The 25,966-nt window shown below is 39.0% G+C and overlaps 1 protein-coding gene across 1 annotated transcript in view; it reads right to left on the bottom strand.

The window, feature by feature from the left end:
• Positions 1–25,966, bottom strand: part of ppp1r7 (protein phosphatase 1, regulatory (inhibitor) subunit 7) — a 39,075-nt gene continuing 13,109 nt past the window's right edge. The window contains exons 3-10 of the mRNA XM_072255796.1: positions 14,972–15,027; positions 13,632–13,697; positions 10,422–10,552; positions 8,993–9,155; positions 7,123–7,239; positions 6,248–6,352; positions 4,332–4,418; positions 1–491 (exon numbers count right to left, since the gene is read on the bottom strand). Coding sequence (XP_072111897.1) covers positions 315–491; positions 4,332–4,418; positions 6,248–6,352; positions 7,123–7,239; positions 8,993–9,155; positions 10,422–10,552; positions 13,632–13,697; positions 14,972–15,027 — 902 coding nt within the window. The 3' untranslated portion in view covers positions 1–314. The remainder of the gene's footprint in view (positions 492–4,331; positions 4,419–6,247; positions 6,353–7,122; positions 7,240–8,992; positions 9,156–10,421; positions 10,553–13,631; positions 13,698–14,971; positions 15,028–25,966) is intronic.

Below are 25,966 nucleotides of genomic sequence, written 5' to 3'. Positions count from 1 at the left end.
TAAAGTCCATGCATTTCAATACTTTTAATGTTCATTCCTTACAAAAAGAATAGGTCAAACACAGACACATTTTGTCCTCACAAGCAAAGGATGGTGTTACGGATCAAGTGAGACACTGTGCAAGACTGCAGCATACGAGATGCATCAATTAAAACAGGAGCATGTTTATCAGAAAGGAGTCAATAACAAAATCATGCATTTGATTGTTTAGTTATAACTTAGTATCTTTTTATCAAATACCTTTAGAGTATCAGTCAAATATAACATGTGGAGCTTTCCTGAAATGAGTCAGGAATGAGAAGGTGCTCCCAGTTTCAGAATCGGATAAAGGTTGCATCGATCTGTCGCACAGAGGGAAGGGACAAGATTACTTTGCGTCGATAATGTGGGTCCTTTTGCAGCGGGTTACCCTCAAGATAGATCGTCTGTAGATCTTTGGCATTCTTCAGCTCATCGAGGTCACTCCAGTGCTCAATTAAATTATCATTCATCTGAAAATTCAAGGGATGGGAATTTTTCAAACACAAGGCAGGCAAACAATCTTGGGTAACAATTTTATTTCTAGAATACAGTCTGAAGATTCATTATGAATTTATCCTGTCCCCTCCATGATCTTAAAGTTATCATAGAAGGCAGCCATGGGAACCACAGATGGCTCCCTATCCTCAGGCACCACCTCCCCCTCATTTAAAACCACTTTCCATGGTCCATTTGGGACTGAAGAAAAAAAAAATCCTAAAAAGCGAATTAATCAGTCAGAAATTTTGCACAAGGTACTACATTTAAAAGAGGAAAAAATGACCATAGGAAACATAAACATGAAAAGCTTTAGAGCAGGATAGGTTATGGTGTCTGGTCAAAACACAAAATGCTGGAGGAACTCAACGGCAGCACCTATGAAAATGAATGAACAGTCGACATTTTGGGCCTAGACCCTAGAAAAAAAGATGAGAAGTCAGATTAAGGTGGTGGAGTGGGGTGGGGGAGGGAGGGAGGAAGAAGAACAAGAGGGTGGCAGGACATAGGTGAAACTGGGAAAGGGGAGGGCTGAAGTAAAGAACTGGGAAGTTGGTGAAAGAGGTAAAGGGCTGGAGAAGGGGGAATCTGATAAGAGAAGGTAGATCATGGAAGAAAGAGGAGGAGGAGGAGTAGCACCAGAAAGTGGTGATGGGCAGGTAAGGAGAAGGGGGGGGGGAGGGGTGTAGAGGGAAACTGGAATGGGGGATGGTGAATAGTGAAGGGGGTGGGCAATTACCAGAAATGTGAGGAACCTATGCTCATGCCATTAGACTGAAGGCTACCCAGACGAAATACAAGGTGTTACTCTGAGCATGGCCTCTTCACAGCAGTAAAGGAGGCCATGGAATGGGAATAGGAAGTGGAATTGAAATAGGTGGCCACAGGGTGATCCTGCTTGTTCTGCCGGATGGAGCAAAGCAGTCTCCCAATCTACATCAGGCCGCCAACAAAAATGAGTGGGCATATAGCCTCAAAATGCAAACCAGTCATCTGAACACTGAGAAAATAGAAGAGTGTGTATCCAAGGACAAAGTGTTCAGCTGATTAGAAACAACCAGCATGGACTTAAAAGAAGGTATAGTTGATGAACCTGACTGAATTTATTTTTTTTTTGAAATGGTTTGGTCACTGGACAGAACAGTATTCAAGGTTATTTATTTGGTTATTTCCAAATGTATTTTGAGAGATTTCCAGAAACCAGAGAATTGAAGAAAGACTGAGCTTGTTGAGAAATTAGCTGATCAACATGGGACACAAAAGAACCGGTACTCAAATTGTCAGGAAATGATTGGCAGTGTCCCCAAGGAGGTCTACAAAACAATTATTCAACATGTTTATCAACAGGAAGGAGAAGAAGGGCAGAGCAGAGGGGTTTCGGTAATTCATTAAAGGGATGTTGCTGATAAGCTAGTTTAACTGGTCAGGCCAATGTCAAAAATTTAAAGCCAGATTTTTCAGGAGAGAAATTAAAACATCCTTTTCAAGCAAAAGTTAATAAATATCCGGGGCTCCCATCTACACATAACTGATGTAAGTCATATTGTTAATTTAAAAATCTGGAATATCTGTGGAGGAAATTTATGAAGGACCTTGGGACAACGTCAAGTTTATGAAGAGATTCTGCAGACGCTGGAAATCTTGAGCACACACACAAAATGCTGGAGGAACTCAGCAGGTCAGGCAGCATCCGAGGAGGTGAATAAATACGTTGACATTTCAGACGGAGATACTTCAGCGGGGCTGGAAAGGAACGGGACAGAAGCCAGAATAAGAAAGTGGGGGTGGGAAAGGAGTACAAGCTGGTACGTCAGGTGAGGAAGAAGGTAGCTGGGTGCCCCCGGTGCAGCTTTCTCTACGTGGGTGGGACTTAATGCAGATGGGGGTTTGTTTTGTCAAGGCCACTACAAGAGGCAGGTTCTCCCAGTGGCCATGCACTTCAATCTGACTTCTCATGTCCATTCGTGTGTTGCTGATGATCTCACTTAAACAAGGATTAAGGTCTGAAAGAGACTAAAGACCCTACTTCCACTTGAACAAAGTATCATCTCCTGATTATCAGTCAGCACTTTCCCTACCAACTCAGTCAATGCAACCAAAATTCATTGCTCAAATTCCTCTGTTTTGGTTACCCTCTGGTTCATTAATAGATGCAGGCCTGAATAATAAGGCCCAGCTTCACAGTGATCTTAGTGCATTAACCAGCCTTAGCCTTGTTTCCAGTACTTGATGCTCTCTTATGTACCAGCTTTCAAATGTTAATATCTGACAGACTATCATTCCATTCCTGTTCCAACTAAATATAGTTAAACATCTCCAAATGTACGCTCATCATATCATTTCCCTGAAGATCCTTCCTCGGGACCTTATTCTTCTGTAATAGCCATATTAAACTTAACCATGAAATAGTGGTATCCTGTTCAAGCAGTAGCCAATATCCAGCAGCAACACCAACATCACTAACTCTGACTTGCTCTGTTGCTACTAAAATTGTTCTACACGTTTTCATTCATCCCTAAAGTGAACACAAGTTCTTCTTTCCAATCTCTGATTATACTACAAAACAGTCAGAGCAAAGACAATTATACTGGAGACGCAAGACACCAGAGATCTTGGAATCTGGAGCAGCACACAAGATGTTCATAAGGTCATAGATACTTAGCATCTGTGGAGGGAAATCAACAGTCAACATTTCAGGTTGAGACTCTACCTGGAACGGCCTCCATCAGGACATTTATTCTGTTGTGAACCAAACAACACACACATTTTAGTAAGATCAACACCATTTCTTTTCAAATATTTCCATAACTTTCTTCAGCTTAAAGATCTCCTCCAGTCTTGTATTCCCTCCTATAAGTTTGCACTCCTACACTATTTTCACTCTACATTTGCTGACCCTCACCCCGTTTGCTCCAGTCTTCTTCAAAAGCCTTTCCTGATGATCAGAATTATAACCACAGGTGTCCATTTCAGCATTCATGTTTTGGCAGATCTCCAGTTGACTCTGTATTTTTAATCACCTCTCCAGACAATTGCGTCCATTTACCCAACACATTTTAACAAAGCAACTTTCTTTTAAATTTTAAGCACTAGTGGTTAATTGCAAGTTGCTGTTTTCTGAATACCTCAAGATGTTTGTTTTTTGGAATATTCAGAGTCCCATTTGCCCTGCAAATGTATCAACTGAACACAGACAGCTAGGACACAACATCCACAGTCAACCCCGACCAACTATCAGTGGCCTATGCCAATAACTGCATTATTTCCATGAAGCATATTTGTTTTGCCATAGAAATATAATTTTACTTGTTCTTGGATGTTTCTATAATTGCCTATTTTACAAAGTTACTGAACACCTAGATATATAAAAACATTGTAACTAATTTTTCACCCCATTTGAAATGGGGCTATTGTTTCAAAATCGACTTCAATGACAGATGAGTTCCTCGAGAATTGGAAAATGAACTGGACAGAACCCATGAAGACCTCATTTGTTGTTATTAGTTTGTTTCTGCTTCAAGACTTGGACTTTGGACATTGTTAAGTTTATGAAGGAACAGATTGATTTCTTCTTTTCAACTAATATTAGAGAGAAAAAATTTCCAACGGGACAGTATGGGACGCTTTTAAAGCTTATATCCGCGGACACATTATTTCTTATTCTGTTGGTTCGAAAAAACGTATTAAGAATGAAATAACAACAGGAATTCTGCAGATGCTGGAAATTCAAGCAACACACATCAAAGTTAAGAATGAAATACTTTTGTTGGTTGATAAAATTAAAGAAATTGATAAGTTTGTTTTAATATACCTACCCAGAACTCCTGAAGTTCTGTCAGGTGACTGACATTTTCAATTTTCTTGATCCGATTGTTTGCTATATCAAGCGTTGTTAATTTTTTCTGAAATGCAGGTCATAAAAGAGTAAACAAGAACAGCAGTTGAAATTCAGAGACTAAAATAACAAATTCCACAATATGGGCTTGGTTATTAGTTTTCACAGAGAGCATAATATGCAGACCGTGTTACAACAAAGTAGTAAAACCAGTTGTTTTCATTAGCTTAAAAAAGGTAACGAATATGCACCACACTGTGTGACACTATGCCATGAAAACATTTTAAAAGTAATGATTATTCTATGTTTGTCTGAGGTAAAAATAAATGTGCACTAAAGAATCTTGTGAAAACAACTCACTTAACAAACAATACGAAATTCTATAGAACTGGCAATCCAAAAGTAACTAGTTTAATTTCACAACCTGAGTTACAGTTAAGCTTGCACCCACACTGAGTCAGTCAAAATCTTTTCTCTTCTGCTGTATCAAGAGTGTGCTTCTTCCTGGTTTCAATCTCGCTAATGGATGTGATTCAACAGTGGTAACTTCATGGCAGACTATTTTTTGGAATCAAATAGCTACATAGTGCTTGAAAGTTTGTTGACTGTCCAATTTACAATGCTCCCCAAGTGTGAATTAATATAGGTCTGATGTGATTATCAGTGCTCAGCATAGTATTCATAGGATTTCTTTGGCAAGATAGATGCACAGGAAACTTATAAATTTTGCCCCTCATAAGTCCACTAACTAATTTGCTGGAGATATTGTCTTCTATGGAAACATACTCCATATATCCTTGCATGACGGGTTTCTGTTGTCAGGAAAAAAGGTTATAGATATACAAATGTGCAACAATTCTACTGGAATGTAAACAATTCATGTTCTCCCAATTACCACACGGGGCATAGGCTTATAGGTTTTATAGGGCCAAATCAGAAGAATTCCACCATCAAGTTGCTCCTTTAAGTCTCATTACTGGATTGATCAATTACAGTACTTCAATGAATTGCAAATACCAGAGTTTTGTACACAATTGCACAAATTCTAAAGAATGGTCTTGGCCTGAAACATCGACTGTTTATTCATTTCCAGACACTGCCTGACCTGCTAAGTTCCTCCAGTATTTTGTGTGTTGCACGAATTCCTGCTCTGCTGCAGAAAATCTTAAAACTCAATCAACTGAACCAAATTAATTACAGTTTGAACTAATAACTTAGTCCCAATAGCATCTACATTACATGTTAAATTTAGTACATTGAACATTCAAGGTAGTGAGAATAAATTTAATTTTTCACACATTCCATTTTCCTATTTCCTTATGTCGCAGAAGGAAACCATTCAGCCCGCAACGAGTCCAAGAGTAATCACATCCATCTCATTTTCTATTTACTTCATTATAAATTAGTCTTTTACATGTCCATCAACTCTCCCCACGATTCTCCTCCTACCCAACCACATAAAACCTGGGCAACATACAACCTGTTATCCTATCAGCCAGCAGATCTTTAGGACATTGAAGGAAAATGGAGTACTTGGGAGAAACCCACACAGAAGCAAGTTAGCTCCACACAGAGGATTGGACCCAGGTCACTGGAGCTGTGAGTTAGCGGTACTACTTGCTGTGCCACTGTGTCTTCATTCTTAGCTCCTGTTTTGCTAGATTATATTGGAAAAGACATTCAATATTGAATGACACAGTGTGGACACAATGGCTGTCATTTTCTATTAAGATTTACAATTACATATTCTAATGAAGTGTATAATGGAAAAAACTGTAACTCACTGCACCATGTCTCTTAGCAAGAACTAAAATCACTTTAGTTCCATACATGACGAAACATATAAGCAAACTTCAAAAGAGGCACCAATGGTGAGAATTTGGTGCAAAGACTCACATTGTTCTCCAAGCCCTCTATCACCTCGATGCCATTGTGACTCAAGTAAAGCTCTTGTAAATTGACCAGGCCTTGCATCCCTTCCATCTTTGTCAACCGATTGCTCTGTAGGAAAAGGTGCATCAAAACCAAACATCAACATAGTTATAACAACAAATGCACAGTGGGACAGCCACTAAAATTTCATTTCCAGTCAGCTTGTGTCTGATGCACATAAACCAATCAAGAGGTTTCTTGAACGAAAATGCTTAGTTTTCCATTCAGGTACCTTGGAATCATGTTAGACTTTGTCAAGCAAGGGGGTTATTTTGTTGCTGTTCTTGCTTGTGCTGTTCTGATGAACACTGTGGGCATGCTGTTTGCTTTGGACGGTGTGCTGACACTTGCGTGTTACCCCCAGCATATCCTTAGGTTATGTTGGTTGTTACTGCAAATGACACACTTCACTGTATGTTTTGATGTCCAAGTGATGAATAAATGAAACTAAATCTTTTGTTTCATCTGGTTATCCCAATATTCAGCTGTAGAAAATTTGAACACAAACTTAAAACTGTTATTTCACTTCCCCACTTGTTAAGCTATCACGTGTGCTCAACCACAGAGCAAGAACCTGAGTAGATGGAACAATGAAGTTTTCAAACACCATGAAGCTTCTTCACTAGTCAAGTGAGCTGGCACCACTGAATGTAGCATTGGTTCTGAAAGTTATGAGAATTGAGTAAGAAGAACACAGCCACAACTCTATAATCCTAACAAGCTGAATCCCAATAACAATCACAGCCTATTATCTAGCTGTTGAAATGAGGAGTTATTCTGCTCAGATTAGACTAAAGACCTTCAAAGGAATTGAGTTGCAATGTTAATAACGATGTTACCTGTATACTGAGGACAGTGAGATTCGTTAGCCCATCCAAGTTTTGTAATTTGGTGATCTTGTTTTTACCCAAAAATAAACAGTTAAGTTTCTTCAGATTTTCAATATTCTCTATAACCTGTCAAAACAAGATGTTTAAAAATCTCACCACTTTTTTGTCAATCACATTGATGTCACTATGAATATTGTTCCTTTTCTTGCCATACTCAATCCATGGGTAAAGGGTTTATAGTTTCTAACACTTTAATCACCACACAAACCCCTGCATCCACAATTCTACAAGTAACTGAGTTTTAAAAGTACACTTTACATGATCACCACTTCACTGCAATAAGAGAGAATGTGCAATGGTTCTGGAAATCTGCTTTAAGTGATTTCAAAGAATCACTGAAATGCAACAGGATCTCTCAGAATTTCTTAAGGTTAAGGTAAGAGATGGTACAAGGCGGCTCCAGTAATGTTCAATTACCATCCAATATTTCTGTGGAAAGGCTATTGATTCATTAATTTAACTACAGCCATTGATGGCCAGGGCATTAAAAGGAAAACAGTGAGAAAACCCCTTTTGACCACAGTATCAGTGATCAGGAGTAAACATAATGCTAAATTTTACTACTTCAGCTTCAGGGAGAGAGATCAAAGACTAGAAGTCACCAATGAAAATTAAAATAAAGTTGCAAATATTGGAAATATGAAATGTAAACAGAAAATGCAAGAAACACTCAGGTCAGGCAGCAGCAGTAGGGGGGAAAAAAGAAGTTACTATTGCAGGTCCAGGACCCTGAGAAAACAGGACAGATCAACTGAAGATAATCTTTCCTATTTACAAAATCCATAGAGTGAGGATGGTGAATTTGATGCTAGAAACACAAGAAAATCTGCAGATGCTGGAAATCCAAGGCAACACACACACACGATGCTGGAGAAACTCATCAAGTCAGGCTGCATCTATGGAAAGGAATAAACAGTTGATGTTTCAGGCCAAGACCCTTCATCTGGACTGGAAAAAATACGAGAAGTCAAGAGTAATGTAATGCCCTGGTTCATATTTTTACTGTTATGCTGTATGCATTTCATTTAGCAGTTCTGTAAGAGCAGTCAGTTGTCAGCCTGTTCGGGTTATTGTTGAAGATAAGGGATAGTGAGGAATGTGTACCATCCAATTAGGATGGTAGAATTAGGGGGAGGTTTTCTTGGTGAGGGACATTCAAGCGAGGCTTGGTATTTTTTTTTGGTTCGGGGAGATGAAGAGAGAAGACGCTGAGGAGAACCGGTTGTAGCATGCAATCCGGTGGGAGACCTGTTTGTTCGGGATGGATTGTGAGTGTCTTTGGGAAGGTGGTGTGTGCTTTCACGTTGACCGAAGACCCAGCGCGTGAGTGACAAGTTCAAGATGATCTCCAACTTGTGCACATTTGACTGCTTAATTAAAATGGGTCCTTTTCTATTTGTTTTTCTTCACTAACCCTTTAGTTAAGTTAAGATTCATAAATAATGATTCCTTTAATTGTATGCAGTGTGCTGTCTGTTATTTTGTGGCACTAATTTGTAAGAGGGCCATGAATTACACAGCATCCACACAAACTGGAGCTTGGATCGGGAGAGCCGGCTCAGTCTCATGAGTGTGATGGGACTGGAGAGTGTTTTCCCTAGACTTACGCAGCCAAGGAAACCAGAGGGTTTCAGTAAGAAGTGGGAGGATGGGAGGAAGTAGTATAAGGTGGTAGGTGTACCACTGATCCTAGATTTTAAGAGAAACACCTTCAGTCTACCCCATCTAAACACCAGTGATGATCTTACACACTTTTATCAAATATCCTCAAACACTAGGGCTTTAGAGTATGCTAATGACCATTCCAACACTGACTTACCCGAATGCGATTTGAACCCAGCTCTAACATTTCTAACTGATCCAGATGACCAATGTTTTCTATTTTTGTAATTTTGTTGTTCACGAAGAACAGCTTCTTCAGCTTGGTCAGGGAGTCAAGAGCCTCAATTTTCCTCACAATATTGAAAGAGAGATCCAAAACCCTGCATGGAAATAAAAGGAACCATACAACTTCAGTTTTCAGAAGAGGACGTCTGCAAGAGGCAGTGCAGATCCATCGCAAGGATCCTCACCACCCAGGACATGTCCTCTTCACATGACTACCATGGGAGAGAAGGTACAGAAGTCTAAGAACCCACATTCAACATTCAGAAACAGCTTCTTTTCCTCCACAACTCTGAATGGTCCATGAACTCTGGCTCGATACTTGCACACTTATTTTCATAATTTAGATTATGAGCACACTCAGTCCTCGTTTATTGTCATTTAGTAACGCATGCATTAAGAAATGATACAATGTTCCTCCAGTATGATATCACAGAAACACAAGACGGACCAAGACTAAAACTGACAAAAAACACATAATTATAACATATTGTTACAACAGTGCAAAGCAATACCATAATTTGATAAGAGCAGACCACGGGCACGGTAAAAAAATGTCTCAAAGTCCCGATAGCCCATCATCTCATTCAGACAGTAGAAGGAAGAAAAACTCTCCCTGCCATGAACCTCCAGCGCCGCAAACTTGCCAATGCAGCACCCTGAAAGCACCCAACCACAGCCAACTGAGTCCGTCCAAAAACTTTGAGCCTCTGACCAGCCCTCCGACACCGAGCACCATCTCTGCCGAGCGCTTTGACCCTGGCCCCGGCCGCCAAGCAACAGGCAAAGCCGAGGATTCAGGCCTTCCCCTCCAAAGATTCTGGATCGCACAGTAGCAGCGGCAGCGAAACAGGCGTTTCATAAGTTTCTGTGCTTCTCACGTCCATCTCCATCAAATCAGGATTGTGCACGGCATCCTACTTGACAGATGACAGATATTCATTCCGGAGTGGCCGCTGCACGCTGCATCGTGCCACCATCTTCTCTGCTGTAATTTTGTATCTTTGCACTGTACTAATGAGTCAAAACAACAAATTTCACATCTTTTTAGTCAGTGATAATAAATCTTAATCTGATTAAAATGATAGGTGTTGATGAATGCTCACTACCGATACAGAACACTATTTTCCTGAATTCATATCACAGCTTACAGCCAACTGAGAAAGAGGATATGGAGTTAGTGTGGTTGTCCCCAAAATGAACCACAGAAATTAGTCAACTATCAACCGGCACGGCTATTCATGGCTGTCAAATCAATGATAAATGAAGTAGCAACTCCTACAATTAGTGATTCTTGAATTCTTATCAGAGAACTGAACTAACTGTTAGCTTCCACACAAAAATGACAATCTTTTAGTACTCACTCAAGGTCCTTCAACGTTTGAAGATTTTCTAATTCTTTGATTTGATTGTCATATAGATCCAATTCTCGAAGCATTATCAGCTGGTCGAGGTTCTCAATTGTCTTAATAAGATTCTGACGAAGGCACAGCACCTAGAATAAGTCGAGAAACCAGGTACTTCAGACATTCCAAACATCAGACTGCCCAATGTCAAAATTACAATTATTATCTACTGGAGATCACTTGTGTCCACTGCATGCGAACTGAAGTACAATGTTGGATGCAATAGACAAATGACATGATCGATAGAAAGCAAGAGATGAAGCAGCAGAAAAGAAATGAAATACTTCTGTTTTTAATTGTACCTCTCACACTCTTGAATCATCCCAAAGTCTAATGAAATACTTTAATGGATGTCAATTTTACAATGAAGGAACCAGACAGCCACTTCTCCACAGTAATCTCCTATATGCCAAAATCAACATGATAATGAACATTTACTTTCCTAATGTTGATTGAAGGGTATGCATTTGCAAGAATGAGTCATTGTTGAGTTGGGAATAACTTCCCAACTCATTTTTCAATGCAATGCAAAGGGACCTTTTGTGTCCATCTGCTTGTAGAGAGGGTTCCATTTATAATTCGATCTTAAACAGTGTCTCCAATTATGTCATGCTTCGTCAGTAGCACCCCAGCTTTTGTAGTCAAATTTCCAGAGTGGGACTTGGACCTGTGAACTTTCGATTTAAAGCCCAGACTTCCAGCAACTGAACAACTTTTGACATTCACAAAATGTATTGGTAAAAACTTTGGGGGGGGGGGGGGGGAGAACATTCCAATATTCCATGAGCCTGCCTTTGATTGTGCGATATATACATTTTCACTTCTTTCTCCTGAACTCACATAAATACCTTATTCCAATACTGCCTCTCTAACTGTCCAGTTAAACTTCAATAGTTAACATTCCAATCATCATTCTATGGAAGACTGAAGGAATGGAAGATTTGGCAGATTTCTCAGTTTTGATCAGTCTGACGAGAATATCTTTGCAACTTTGCAACACATCTAATATTTACAAGTAAAGTGATTCAATGGAAGTGCACACATCAGAAAAATGTTGTACAAAGCCTTCCAATGTATCATCTTTCTGAAATGCTTAAAGGGTAGAATGAGAACATATCATCAAATAAGGTAATAGTCACACAGCAAGTCATGGATTACAAGGAAAGCTAGGCAATATATTTCAAGAATGCATGGAAGTTTGATGGCCAAGTATTCTAGAATAGATTTTATTGATGCTTAATTTGAGTGATCAAGCTCAATTAGCAGAGAACAATTTTTCAGATTCTGCACTTTATAGGCGCCCTCATCAGCTAATAACCATGTCCTTTTGTATTCCACATTTGGTGTATAAAAGGTACAGGATGCCCAAGTTCTTAAGTTATTATCAATCCCTGAAGGTAGTCTATTCTACAACTATCTGCTTCACATTCAAGTTGTTTTTTGTTAAGCAATATATAATGACATCTTAACCCCCAAAGACCTGAACAAATGGCAGTTTTCTTTTTCACAGATATTGCCCAACCTGTTGAATATTTCCAACATTTCATTTTGGATATCTAGCCTCTCTACACCTTTAATAACAAAGCCTTTAAACTAATTCTTAGTCATTTATTATGGAATCTTGAGCTGCACATTTCCCTTGCCAGTAATTTCTATTAATAGCACTTCATTCTAAAAGCACAAGACAAACAATGCTTTCTTCTCAGGATATTTAAAAACACCCAATAAGACTTACAGAATTCTCTGTCAAGCTTCAAGGATGTATTAAACTTTAATATTCCAAGATGACTCCAGAATATCACAAGATGTGCTATACAATATCTTAATTGTATTGCAAGTTCAACACTTCAAATTACAATTTATTTTTAAATAAACCTTTGTTTTGTAGGCCTTGAAACTATATCTATTTTGGGGTGCAAAAAGATTGGCACTTGTTTCTTGAATTATACATAAAATTTCTGCCTTATTCTTGTTGCGTGGAAAATTTTCCAGAGTGTTTTTTTTAATTGGACTCGAGCCGACTTCAGCTTCTGGCTATTGAACCATCAAGGTTTAAATCAGCACTCCTGAGCGTTGACCTGTTCAAACAAAGCAGACAGCAACAGATCCAAATTTGGAACCCATTCCTGGACCACTGATGTGTAACATATACACAGTGAAAAAGGATGTCAATGGTATACATCAAAAAGCACAGCTCAGTGAAATGCTCACACAGCATTAGAGTTAAATGTTGATTGCAACCAGAGGTTTACAGAAATCTATCAATAGTCAAAGACATAGCACTGTAGAAAGATTGCAGCAGGCAAGAAACTCAGTTATAGAATAACCTCAATAAATTTTGTAAAAAAATTTTCAAATACATACCCGCAGGAACAAATACACATACACAGAAATGGATCAGGTCACAAAGAAATGGCAATAAACTCCAAAGTGCAGGGAGAGGGAATTTTCTTATTAAGTAAAACCTGAGATGAACTGTTAGGTCCTTTTCAGAAACAGACTGAAACACTGAGTGTTGGAAGGCAATGGCACATTTTAAGGCCATGTTTAAAGGGAAAACATAGATTTAAGAATTTCACTTCAACCTTTTATAAAGTGCCTCAGAGAAATAAAGATCAGGTGACTCAGGAAGCTGTGGTTGAAATATCACTGGCAACAGGCATTTGCTCCTCTGATTCCTCAGTAGAAAATAATTTGCAGCCAGGGTGCAATTCCTGTTCTGCCAATGTCCTAACCATTTCGCACAGGCAAAGCTGCTCTACGAATGGAATTCTGTGGGGGAAGATATGAAGCAGATATTGGATGGGGGAGAAAACATAAGCATACAGATCCACACTAGAGAAACTAGTACTTAGAGCTGGTCAGGGAGCATCTGTGCAAATGAACAGTCAACGTTTTGGGTCTAGGCCCTTCTTCAGGACTGAGAAGGAAGGGGGAAGGTACCAGAATAAAAAGATTGAGGGAGGAAATACAAAGATGACAAGAATCCCAAAACAGGCATCAAAGTCAAGCACACCCATTTGAAGATTTTATGATCAGAAATCATGAGGACCTTTTCCATTGCATCATGAAGTAGCACCCACAGGATGCTTAATAGTTAAAAATTCACACAGATGACAAAAGAATCATTGACATCTATATTTCCACTAATACATCAGTTAATCTCACCTTCACTTTCTTCAGTACCTCAAATCCTTCTATTTTCCCAATTCTGCAGTGGTTAAGATCAACATCCTGGAAAACCACAAAATTACTACATTAAAGGGAACAAAGTTGTTTGTAAATCAAATCCAATCCAAAACTACTCATAAAGCATAAGATAATAAAATAAAGACCAACTTTCAAATCATGCTTTACAAAATCTCAAATCAGGCAACAGAAGAGGTCAAAGCCTGAAATGGGCCAGAATGCTGAATCCATTCAAGTCAGGTTTCAAAATGGCACAAAGTTGGATTTTTGAGTTGTGGTCTGAACAATACTTAAAACTAAAATATGTCTACGACCTACAGTATTTTAAAAAATTATACATTTTAAATAATCACATACTCAGTTATCTTAGAGCTGAGACTTGAAAATTACCTGCATCAATGTATCTTAATTGAACAGAAATAAATTGCTAAATAAATTACATTAATTAGGTAACTGACTATTGCTTTTAAGATGTAGCGCAGTATTGAGAAGGGACATGGTGCAAAAGCTAATGATGCATTTTTGTGCTGACAAAAATTGCTAAGTACCTGCTTAATCAGTTCACTTAACACACTGAGCAGAACATAGAGTAATTCCAGATGATGGACAAGAGTTACATGGTCTTGGAATTTACAACACATTAAAGCCTAAAAGCCTGTCGGTCTGCTTCAAAGTCATGGGCAAAGTTTTATGAACAGGGCATCTTCAAGAATTGGCTTTAAGCTTGAAGGTGGTCAATTTTTCACTTTGGGAGACTGACTCTTGCTACAGACATAGGTACCTTTGTAGGGTTCAAGTTAGAACCAAATCTACCTACCCAGAAAGTATTACTTTGAAAGGAATGGCAATCTAACGATTGAACTTGTGAAGATAGATCCAAAGTTAATATATTCTCCAAAACATCAAAACAAGTAAGATAACATAATTGATATAACATGAAGGATTCAAGGGATTTGATTCTGTAAGTGACTGAACAGGACAGAACTGGTCATACACTGTTAAGTTTGTCAGAGTTCAAATAAGTTAAGAGGGGAACAGTTAACTTTGTGATTAAGGTCCACAGAAGAACAGGAAACGCACCAGCTAAAATGCTTTTCTGCACATATAAACAACAATTTACAACACACAAAAAATGCTGAACTCAGCAGGTCAGGCTGGAAGGAAATAAACAGTTAATGTTCATCAGACCCTTCGTCAGAACTGAAGAAAATTTTTATTCTATCTTATGTGCACTGAAACTCTAATACCTCTATGACTGTATGTAATTGCAACTTTTAGTTTTGGTCCTTGGCAAATTGAAACTCCTTCAAGTCCCTTACCTCTGCTTCTGGATCTAAAATAATGGTGTCAATATCAACTGGGGTATCTGGTTCTCCTGAAATAGAAATTAATATAAAAATTTTAAACCACACAGATCAATATTTACTATTATAACTATTTTGAAATACAAGCCTAAAGGCAATGAAATCCCCTTCAAATAAAGCTTAAGAATGTTCACCATATTGGTCCCACATTTAGCCAAGAGGTGAGCTTCTAACCACTTATCTACTCCATCATTTAGATCCTTCCACTTGGCTTCAATTCTTGGCAGAGCTCCTTTGCTGTTGAAATCCTCATCCATAATTTAGATCTGCTAGACTTGACCATTCTATTGCATCTCTGGCCAGCCTCCCACATTCCATCGTTTGCAATGAGAAACACCACTGCCATACTGACTTGCACACTTTTCAGTTACCAAGAGCCGAAGCTTTTAAATTCTCGTCCTGCCAGTCTAGGGTGGCATTGCAGTACAACACTGCAGGAGTGTCCACACTATGTCTTCTTCCAGAAGAAACACTAAACTCAAAAAGAATGGGAGCTATATCACTCATACAATACCAATTTTAAAAACACGACTGGAGGATCAGAAGTGCAAGCATATGCAACATTGACTATATTCAATAGTATTTTATTGAATAAAATGTTTTGGTACATGCTGGGAGCAGCAGCAAATTCCATTATATAAATAAAAGCACATCCTTCTTTTTAAAATCAAATATCTTTGTCCCTTGTACTGGCTTACAAGACTATTTGTCAAATTTTGTTCGATAGTATCGTAAGTATTGAATTAGGAGGAGGGCACTAAATTCCTCATGGTTATTATGCCACTTAATATGATCATGGCTGATCTGATTGTAATTTTAATACATTCCAGCCTACCCACAGTAACATTACATTCTTAATCCACCTACAGTATCTCTGTTTTAAAAACATTCCACTGTCCTTTGAGGAGGAGAGTTACAAAGGAACTAGACACTTCTCGGAAAATTTTCAACTCATCCATTCAACAGCCGACCACTTACACGTCTTGATTTTCCCAGACAAAGAAACATTCTCTCTGCATTTCAGGTTACCCGGGGGCACAAACCAAAGTCAGCATTGTTTTCCTTAAGGGGAAATCTTGCCAGAAAGATTTCTTTGTGGAAATAGCAGGCAGGATAAACAAAAGAGAGTCAAAGGATGTTGTTTATTTGGATTTTTAGAAGGCCTTTGACAAGGTGCCACACATAGGGCTATGTAACAAAATAAGAGCCTATGGTATTACAGGAAAGATACTAGCATGCATAAAAGATTGGCTGACTGACAGGAGGCAAAGAGTGGAAATAAAGGGGGCCTTTTCTGGTTGGTTGCTGGTGACTAGTGGTGTGCCACAGGGGTTGGTTTTGGGACCGCTTCTTTTCATGTTATATATTAATGATTTGGATGAAGTAGTTGATAGCTTTGTGGCCATGTTTGCATATGATACAAAGATACATGGATATATGATACAAAGATACATGAGGAAGGAAGGACTTGGATTGGGAGAATGGGCAAAGAAGTGGCAGATGGAATATAGGGTTGGGAAGTATATGGTCATGCACTTTTGGAGAAGGTATAAAGGCATGAACTATTTTCTAAACAGAGGGAAATTTCAAAAATCAGAGGTGCAAAGGGACTTGGGAGTCCTCGGGCAAGATTCCCAGAAGATTAACTTGCAGATTGAGTCAGTGGTAAGGAAGGCAAATATTGGCATTCACTTCAAGACGACTAGGTACTAAAGCAAAGATGTAAGCCTGAGGCTTTAAAAGGCATTGGCTAGACCTTACTTGGAGTATTGTGAGCAGTTTTGGGTCCCTTGTCTCAGAAAGAATATCCCTGCATTAGAGGGGGTTCAAAAGCTGCACAAGGAATGAACCCAGGAATGAAAGGGTTAACATATGTGAAGTTTTTGATGGTTGTAGGCCTGTACTTGCTGGAGCTCAGAAGAATGAAGGGTAATCTCATTGAAACCTATTGAATATTGAAAAGCCAAGATAGAGAGGACATGGAGAGCATGTTTCCTATAATGGGGGAATCCAGGACCAAGGAGCACAGCCTCAGCCTCAGAATAGAGGGACATCCATTTACAACAGAGATGAGGAAACTTTCTTTAGCCAGAGGCTGGAGAATCTGTGGAATTCATTGCCATAGACAAATGTGCAGGTCAAGTCATTGGGTATATTTAAGGCAGAGTTTGATAGGTTCTTGATTCATCAAGGTGTCAAAGGCTATACGGAAATGACAGGAGAATGGGGTTGAGAGGAGTAATAAATCAGCCATGATGGAATGACAGAGCAGACTCAATGGGCTGAATGGCCTAATTCTGTTTCTATGTCTTATGGTCTACATCTACCCTGTCAAGAATTGTCAATGTCTTATTTTTCAATCAAGTCTCTGTACTTTACATACTCCAGTAAGTCTGGGTTGTCTAACCATTTCTGACAGAACAATTCCCATTTAGACTCTTATTTCAGTTCACTTTTTCTGAACTGCTTCCAGTTTGCCAGTGCTCTGAATGTGGTCTCACCATTGATTTAAATACCTGAAGCAGCGGCTTCCTTTCTTCATATTCAATTTTCCTCTCATGAGCAATCACATTCTAATAGCTATCCTAATTTCTTGCTGTGCTTGCACAGTGTCCTTTATTAATCATGCACTAGGTCAAAGATCTCTCTACGTCTGAGTTCTGCAACTTCTCATTAACTATGCAATGTGCTTTTCTTCCAAAAAGGGACCATTTCACATTTTCCTGTGTTATACTACATTTGTTAGATATTTTCACAACCAAAAACTGTCTATATCCCTTTGTAAGGTCCTTATATTTTCACATTTTTATACCCCGATGGAGAAAACCAATAGAGTTGTATTGTACATGCATACTTTGACAATAAGTGAACCTTTGAACTTTGTGGCACAACACTCATTCCACCTGCCAAATGACAACCCATTTATGCCAATCTTACACTCCTGCCATTGTCATGACCTTCTAAATAGTGTAGTAACCATTGATACAACACCTTATCAGACGCCATCTGGAAATTTAACTACTGTAGAAATTAGGTTTATTTTTATCATACCCTATGTGGCTTCTTCAAACAACTCCAAAAAAAATTGGTCAACTACGATTTCTCATTCTTAAATTCACACTGACTCTGCAAATTACCTTGGATATTCAAATACATGGTGACTCTGATATTTTAAGTGCCTGTTACAGCCCTGAAATTGTAAAAGTTTCTAACATTTCCCCAATGATGGATGTTGAGTTAACTCTCCCATAATCAACTATTTCTAACTCCCTTCCTTTTGAAAATGTGTTGCATTTGCTATTTTTGAATCCAATGCTATTGCCTCCAAATCTGGGAAATGTGAAAAGCTAAAGCAGCAAATACACCAACTATCAGTAATACCCTGGGTCAAAGTCCATCACAATCTGGAGAACTGTCCGTCTGCAACTCCAACAATCTATTCAGTACCACTACCATTACAAATGCAATTTTCCCCAAACTCCTCCCTTCCATCCAATATCCAACTGATAGTTAATTCTGGCATGCTACCTCTCCCCTAAAGTGAAGATATATCATTTCCTTGTTTTACATTATTAATGTGCCAGGGTCATTTTATAGAAGACAATGCTCACTTTAATATTTTTTAAACTATAAAGAAACCTTGTTTTTAATATGAAGCACTTAGAACTATGAATCACATTAAGCCAGTGTATATTATTGCATATATCCTAAATACTTCACTTTCACTTTGTTTACCTATCTGATTGTTCTCAATGCCTGCATTTCTTCTCCCACTCTGTACCTCACCATTTACAATGTCTGGCCACTTAACCTATTAGCTCATTCCACAAGCCACTTTCTCTTTTTCCATTTCTTTGTTATGTAATCCTAGACTTCAAGCACACGAATTAACAAAAAAATAGCACTGCAAATTTCTGAAAATATTCCTTTTTTCATGTACCCATTGATATTTGTTGCATTCTGGGCTTGTATGACAAATACTCTGCCAAAACCATCAACAGCAATGGAGAATTGTGGACACATCATGAATCTCACTTCTCCTCCACATACGCTGTTAATATTTCTCACTACATTTCTCTGTAAAGCAGCCAACATAATCAAGGGCACCCTCCCAACTCCAAAATTCTCTCTTCTCCCCTTCCCATCAGGTAGAAGGTACGAAAACATTAAAGTATATACCACCCCTCATTATAAGGCTCTTCAACAGTTCCTTTGTATAATTTAGATGCTTGACCTCACAATCTACATTGCACATTATTGTCTGCCTGCACTTTCTCTGAAACTGTAATTGTACTCTATATTCCGTTATTGCTTTTCCCTTGAACTACCTGTATGTACTGATGGGATGAAATTATCTGTATGGATGGCATACAAAACAAAATTTTTTACTGTACCTCATTACATGTGACATTAATAAACTAATCTGCCAATTTAGCTTTCTTGCACAATCTTCATACAACAGATTACACCTCAAGATAAGTTTTCTTCAAATGGTCTATCAAATTGTTGAAAATTAGAAATGTTATTTCCATTTGTGGGAAAGTCTAAAACAAGGAATTATAAATGCAAGAGTATCAAATGCAATAAATAATTAAAGAATCTCAGACAGAATGACAAGGATCTTGCATTTGTTTCCACTTGGAATAGTTGAGACAATTATCATAGCAAAGCAATATTGTATTTCAGAATCAAGTTTAATATCACCAGTATATGTCATGAAATTTGTAAACTTTATGGTAGCAGTACAATGCAATACATGATAAATATAGGGAAAAACTAAATTACTGTAAGTATAAATACAATATGTATATTAAATAGTTAAAACAAGTAATGCAAAAGCTGAAATAATTTTTTAAAAAGTAATGAGGTAGTGTTCATGGGTTCAATGTCCATTCAGAAATCAGAAGGCAGAGGAGAAGAAGCCGTTCTCGGATTGCCAAGTGTGTGCCTTCAGGCTCCTGTACCACCTTCCTGACAGTAACAATAAGAAAAGAGCATGTCTTGGGTGATGGGGGTCCTTAACGAAAGACACTGCCTTCCTGAGGAACAGCACTAACGGTTGTGTTATGCATTACTCCGACTAAAGATACTAATAAACCAGTGGAAAAAACATTTCCTCAGATTCTCATTATCTACCTCCCATCCTATTAAGATTCAAGATTAAAATTTACTTGTCAAGTGTACATTGAAACATACATTCCCTGCTGGTCCGACATCTGACCATGGATGTCCCACATCCACATCGCTGTTCTTTGAACATGGAATGGAGACTTAAGACTTTGACCTGACCTACAAGTCCCCCAAATCTTTATTCCCAAAACTCTATTCTGACTTCTAACTCCTCTCTCTGTACCCCAAAATTGAAACTGGGTAGCCTGAACTGTAAAGCATTATGCTAACCACGATGCTACTATGCCACCCTGCACTAGAGAATGCCCTATGAAGGACAGAATGCAAGCTTATCAACCACAAAAAACAAACCATTCTTAAGAGCGTAAACAACTTTTTAAAACTAAACAATTAAAAAACATCTATATCTGAGCTGCGAGTCAAAGGCAGTTGCAGCTCTGCACCATTTTGGAGTATTAATTTTACTATTAAATTTTATGATAAATATTGTTATAAAATATTATAAAAAGGGGAATTCATTATGTATTAATTCTCTTTTTACTCCCTCTAGCTATTTGCTTAATTATTTTTCTACACCATTGCTCACTGCCAGTAATCACATCATCCATTTCTTGTCACATTTATATAGTGATGCTCTTCAGTCATTCCCATTCTTATGACCCATTTGCCTGTGATACTCTTTAATTTCTCTGCAAAACAAGCCTTTTATTTGTTTATTTATTGAGATAAAATGCGGAATAGGCCCTTCCGGCCCTCAAAGCCACAACGCCCAGCTATCCCCTGATCGAACCCTAGTCTAATCATGGGATAATTGATAATGACCGATTAGCCTACCAACCTGTACGTCTTTGGACTGTGGGAGGAAACCGGAGCGCCCAGTCACGGGGAGAACTTACAAACTCCTCACAGACAGTGGTGGGAATTGAAACTGGGTGGCCTGAACTGTAAAGCATTATGCTAACCACGATGCTACTACGCCACCCTGCACTAGAGAATGCCCTATGAAGGACAGAATGCAAGCTTATCAACCACAAAAAACAATTATTCATCAAAGGGCTATCCCTTCCTGTATCAACAATGGGGATCAGAATGGCCAGGTTGGTTTGAAGCTTCTGAAGGGTTAAATTTGCAAAAGCTTTTGGCCACTTGTTCTGATCTATCTATTCCAGGTCTTGGGCACTCTCATGTCCTCCAACCTATCCAACATTCAGTTCTGCAGAATATAGAAACAGGGAAGTTTTGTCACAGGCACACAAGATGCAGCTAAGACCACAGCTAATGAGAAAGCATCTCTATACTTAAGGATACACTTGCACCAGAAGTTGTGCAGAAAAAGTCGACGAGGATGATTTCTGCAATTTTAATTCAATGTGATAAGGAAGAAAGAGAAGTGGCCTTAAACATAAGACTCTGAAAGAATGCTTCACTTTGTGGAGGTGTCCAGAATTTGGAAGTCGTGTGTCATATAAGAATCAGTCCATTTCATCTGAGATGAGGAAGAATTTCTTCTCAGAGAGCCATAAGTCTCTGGAATCTCCACTCGGAGAACTGTGGAGGTGGAGCCATTGAATAGATTCAAGGTGCTGACTGACAGACATTTTAAACTCCAACTTTAGAGGGTATAAAGACAGAATAGCAAAATGTTGCAGTCAAGACCATACAACATCAGAGCAGAATCAAGCCAATTTAATCTGCTCCGCCATTTGATCATGGCTGATTTATTTTCCCCCCTCAACCCTATTCTGCCTTCTCTCCATAACCTTTGACACCCTTACTGATCAAGAACCTAGCAACCTTCGTTTGATGTGGACATGGCCTCCACAGCCATCTGTGGCAATGAATTCCGCAGATTCACCAACTTCTGGCTAAAGAAACTCCTCATCTCTGTCCTTCTGTTCTGAGGCTGTGCCCTTTGGTCCCAGACTCTCCCACTGTTGGAAATACCTTATTCACGTCCACACTAGCTAGGCCTTTCAAAGTTCATTAGGTTTCAGTGAGATTCCAACACCACCACCCCCCATTCTTCTAAACTCCAGCAAATAGAGGCACAAAGCCATCAAACGCCCTTCACACTTAACCTTTTAATTTCCAGGATCATTCTTATAAACCTGCTCTGGACCCTCTCCAATGCTAGCACATTCTTTCTTAGATTTGAGGCCCAAAACTACTCATATTACTCCAAATGTGGTTTGACCAATGCCTTATACAGCCTCAGCATTTCACCTTGCCTTTTATATCTTAGCACTCTCGAATGCTACCATTGCAATTCTCTTCCTCACCGCTGACTCAACATACAAATTAACCTTTAGAGAATCCTGCACACGGACTCCCAAGTCTCTTTGCAATTCCGACTTCAGAATACGCTCCCTGATTAGGAACCAGTCTGTGCCTTTATTCCTTCTACCAAAGTACATGACCATGCACCTCCCTACACTGTATTCCATCTGCCACTTCTTTGCCCATTCTCCTCTTCTGTTCAAGTTCTTCTGCAGACTCCCTGCTTCCTCACCTACCTGCCCCTCCACCACAAACTTGGGCTTGGCCACAAAGCCATCAATTCTGTCAGCCTGATCATCAACATTTAAAGTGAAAAGTGGCGGACCCAACACTCTCCGCTGCGGGACTCAACTATCCAGCAGTTGCCAACCAGAAAAGCTCTTTCCTTCCTCACTCTGTGCTTTCTGCCAGTCAGCAAATCTTCTGTCCTTGCTCGTATCTTTCCTGTAATATCTTGTTTCGCAGCCTCCTATATGGCACCTCGTCAAACACCTTCTGAAAATCCAAGTAAACAACATCCACTGACTCTTCTTTGTCTATTTCCTCAAAGAATTGCAACAGATTTGTTAGGTACGAATTTCCCTTACAACCATGCTGACTTCACCCTACTTTATCATGTGCCTCCAAATACTGCCCCCCCCACCCCAGTCCTCATTCAAAATAATGTACTCTTTACTTTTAACTCTTTCCCAACCACTGCAGTCAGGCTATTTGACCTATAATTTTCTGTATTTTGCCTTACTCCCTCTTAAAGAATAGTGTGCATTATCAATTTTCCAGCCCTCTGGAAATATTCCAGAATCTAGTGATTCTGAAAGATCATTTCTAATGCCTATAGCAACCTCATTCAGAACCTTTGAGTGTGTAGTCCATCTGGTCCAGATGGCTTATCTACCTTCAGACCTTCAACTTCCCAAAGACCTTCTCAATAGTAATAGCAACTAAACTCACCTGACTCGACACTCAAATTTCTAGCACAATGCTGGTGTCTTCCACAGTGAAGAATGATGCAAAATAATTATTCAATTCATTCACTATTTCCTTGCTCTCTATTACTACTTCCCCAGCAGTCCAAAGTTCACTCTTGCTTCTCTTTTATCCTTCATACATCTAAAAAAAAATCTTCTGGTCTTTTCTTTTATATTAATGGCTAGCTTACCTTTATATTCATCTTTTCTTCATTATTGCTTTTTTTTAAAAGATGTTTTCTGTTGATTTTTAAAAGCTTCCCAATCTTATAGTTTCCCACTAATTTTAACTATATTGTGCCCTCTCTTTTGCTTTTATGCTGTCTTTGTCAACCACAGTTGCCTCATACTCCCTTTAGAATGCTTCTTCCTCTTTGGGATGAACAGATTCGTTGTCTTCCAAATTATTCCCAGAAACTCCAGCAATTCAAGACCTTGGCCTTAATACCTCCTTGTGAAATTAGATCCTCAAATTCCTCACTTGAAGTTCAGATTAGCGATTTGTCCTCCACAATCTCCATCAGCACAGGTGCACCACAAGACTGGGTGCTTAGCCCCCTGCTCTACTCACTTTACATTTATGACTGTATGGCTAAGCACAGCTCCAAGGCCATAGTTGTTTGCTGACACCACCACTGTGGTAGGCTATATCAAAGGTGGTGATGAATCAGCATATAGGAGGGAGATTGAAAATCTGGCTGAGTGGTGTCATAATAAGAACCTCTTAATGTCAGCAAGACCAAGGAGCTGTTATTGATTTCAGGAGGAGAAAACCAGAGGTCCATGATCAAGTCCTCATTGGAGGAACAAAGTTGGAGAGGATTAGAAACTTCCTCGGTGTTACTTCAAGGACTTGTCCTGGGCCCAGTGCACAAATGTAATTACAATAAAAGCACGGCAGCACGTCTGCTTCCTTAAGAGTTTGTAAAGATTTGGCATGACATCTAAAATTTTGACCAGCTTCCACGCATGTGTAGCAGGGAATATATTGACTGGCTGCATTATAGCCTGGTATGGAAATACCAATGCTCTTGAATAGAAAATCCTACAAAAAGCAGTGGATAGGGCCCAGTCTATCAGGAGTAAAGCCCATCCCACCATTAAGTGCATCTACTCAAAACATTGTTACACAAAAAAAAAAACAGATTCCATATCAAGGAGGAGGAACAGGAGCCTCAGGACTCTCACCGCCAGGTTCAGAAAGAGTTATTACCCCCCAAGCATAAAGCTCTTGAATCAAAGGGAATAACTTCACTCAATTTCACTTACACCATCATTGAAATGCTCCCACAACCTATGGACTCACTTTCAAGGACTCTTCACCTCGTTCTCAATATTTATTGCTTATTTATTATTATTTCATTCTTCTTGTATTTGAAAAATTGTTGACTTTTGAACGCTGGCTGAACACCCAAGTTAGTGCAGTCTTTCATTGATTCTATTATGGTTATTCTATTATAGATTTATTAAGTACGCCCGCAAGAAAATGAATCTCAGGGCTGTGTACAGTGACATACGTGTACTTTGACAAAATTACTTTGGTGTTTTATGCTCTTGATTTCTGCTCTACTATCATCCCTACTAGTGGCTCCTTCTACTTAATTTTGGCCAGCTCCACTCACATGCCTCTGCAGTTAGCCTTACTGAACTGTAATAGTGATATATCTGAAAACTAGATCAGCTATGATCTTAATTATTTTTTTAAATTGCAAATAACAGAAATCAAAAAAATATTGGAATTAATATTTGTGGACAGAGACTGAGTTAACAGAGGGAAATTGGAAGAGTCACAAGATATTAGTTTTAGGTCACAGACAGGATGGAGCCCAGATTTCATTGCCCAGTCTGAAGCTGCTCTCAAGCTCTTCAAAGTCGCACCTGTGCCAATTATACAAGCATCGACATTGAATTTCCTCTGCCCAGGCCTTGACTTCTCCTTACAGCACCCAACCTTGCTCTTGGGCCAGCTACATGGGCATTAGAACTTCATCTGCACCGATTCATCCCTTGGACGCACTTCAACATCCCTCAGCCCTTCATTATTTGCACCGATAATTTAACACAATTTACCTCAGAAAAGGTATTTTGAGTGATGTTTTTAGTCAGATTTCTTAGCTTTTTGACTACCAGGAAGTTGTTGCATACATTCGGTAGTGCCATCTCAACTGGAAGTTTACCATTCAGACATTGAAGTCTCAAAGTAAAATCACTTTGCAATGTTGAAAGTAGAGGATTGGAGAACATGTGGCTGGTGATGGAAGCTCATTAATGACTGCAGAAATTGTGAAGGTGGAAGTGAGGAGCGAATTCTATCCTTGTACCATCCAGGAAAAGATCAGAAATATGCGAAACATATACGTTCAAGGGATCTGTGAACTAAGGCAGAAAGGAAACTGTGGCTCAAGAATTACAAAAGGTGTTTCAAAAATAATGTGCTGGAAGTCTGATCAACAGAGACAGAAGAACAAAATGAAATCCTCAAGGTAGGTAGGATGGCAGGAAGAAGAGCCGAGAGGGCCATGAGAGTCCCAAGGTTATAAGTTTGTTGCTAATCTATCCTTAGATTGAACGGAAA

Source organism: Mobula birostris, chromosome 4, assembly GCF_030028105.1.
Source record: "Mobula birostris isolate sMobBir1 chromosome 4, sMobBir1.hap1, whole genome shotgun sequence".
Lineage (NCBI taxonomy): Eukaryota > Metazoa > Chordata > Chondrichthyes > Myliobatiformes > Myliobatidae > Mobula > Mobula birostris.
The sequence above is the reverse complement of the archived record's forward strand: the minus strand, read 5'-3'. Positions and strand labels throughout refer to the sequence as shown.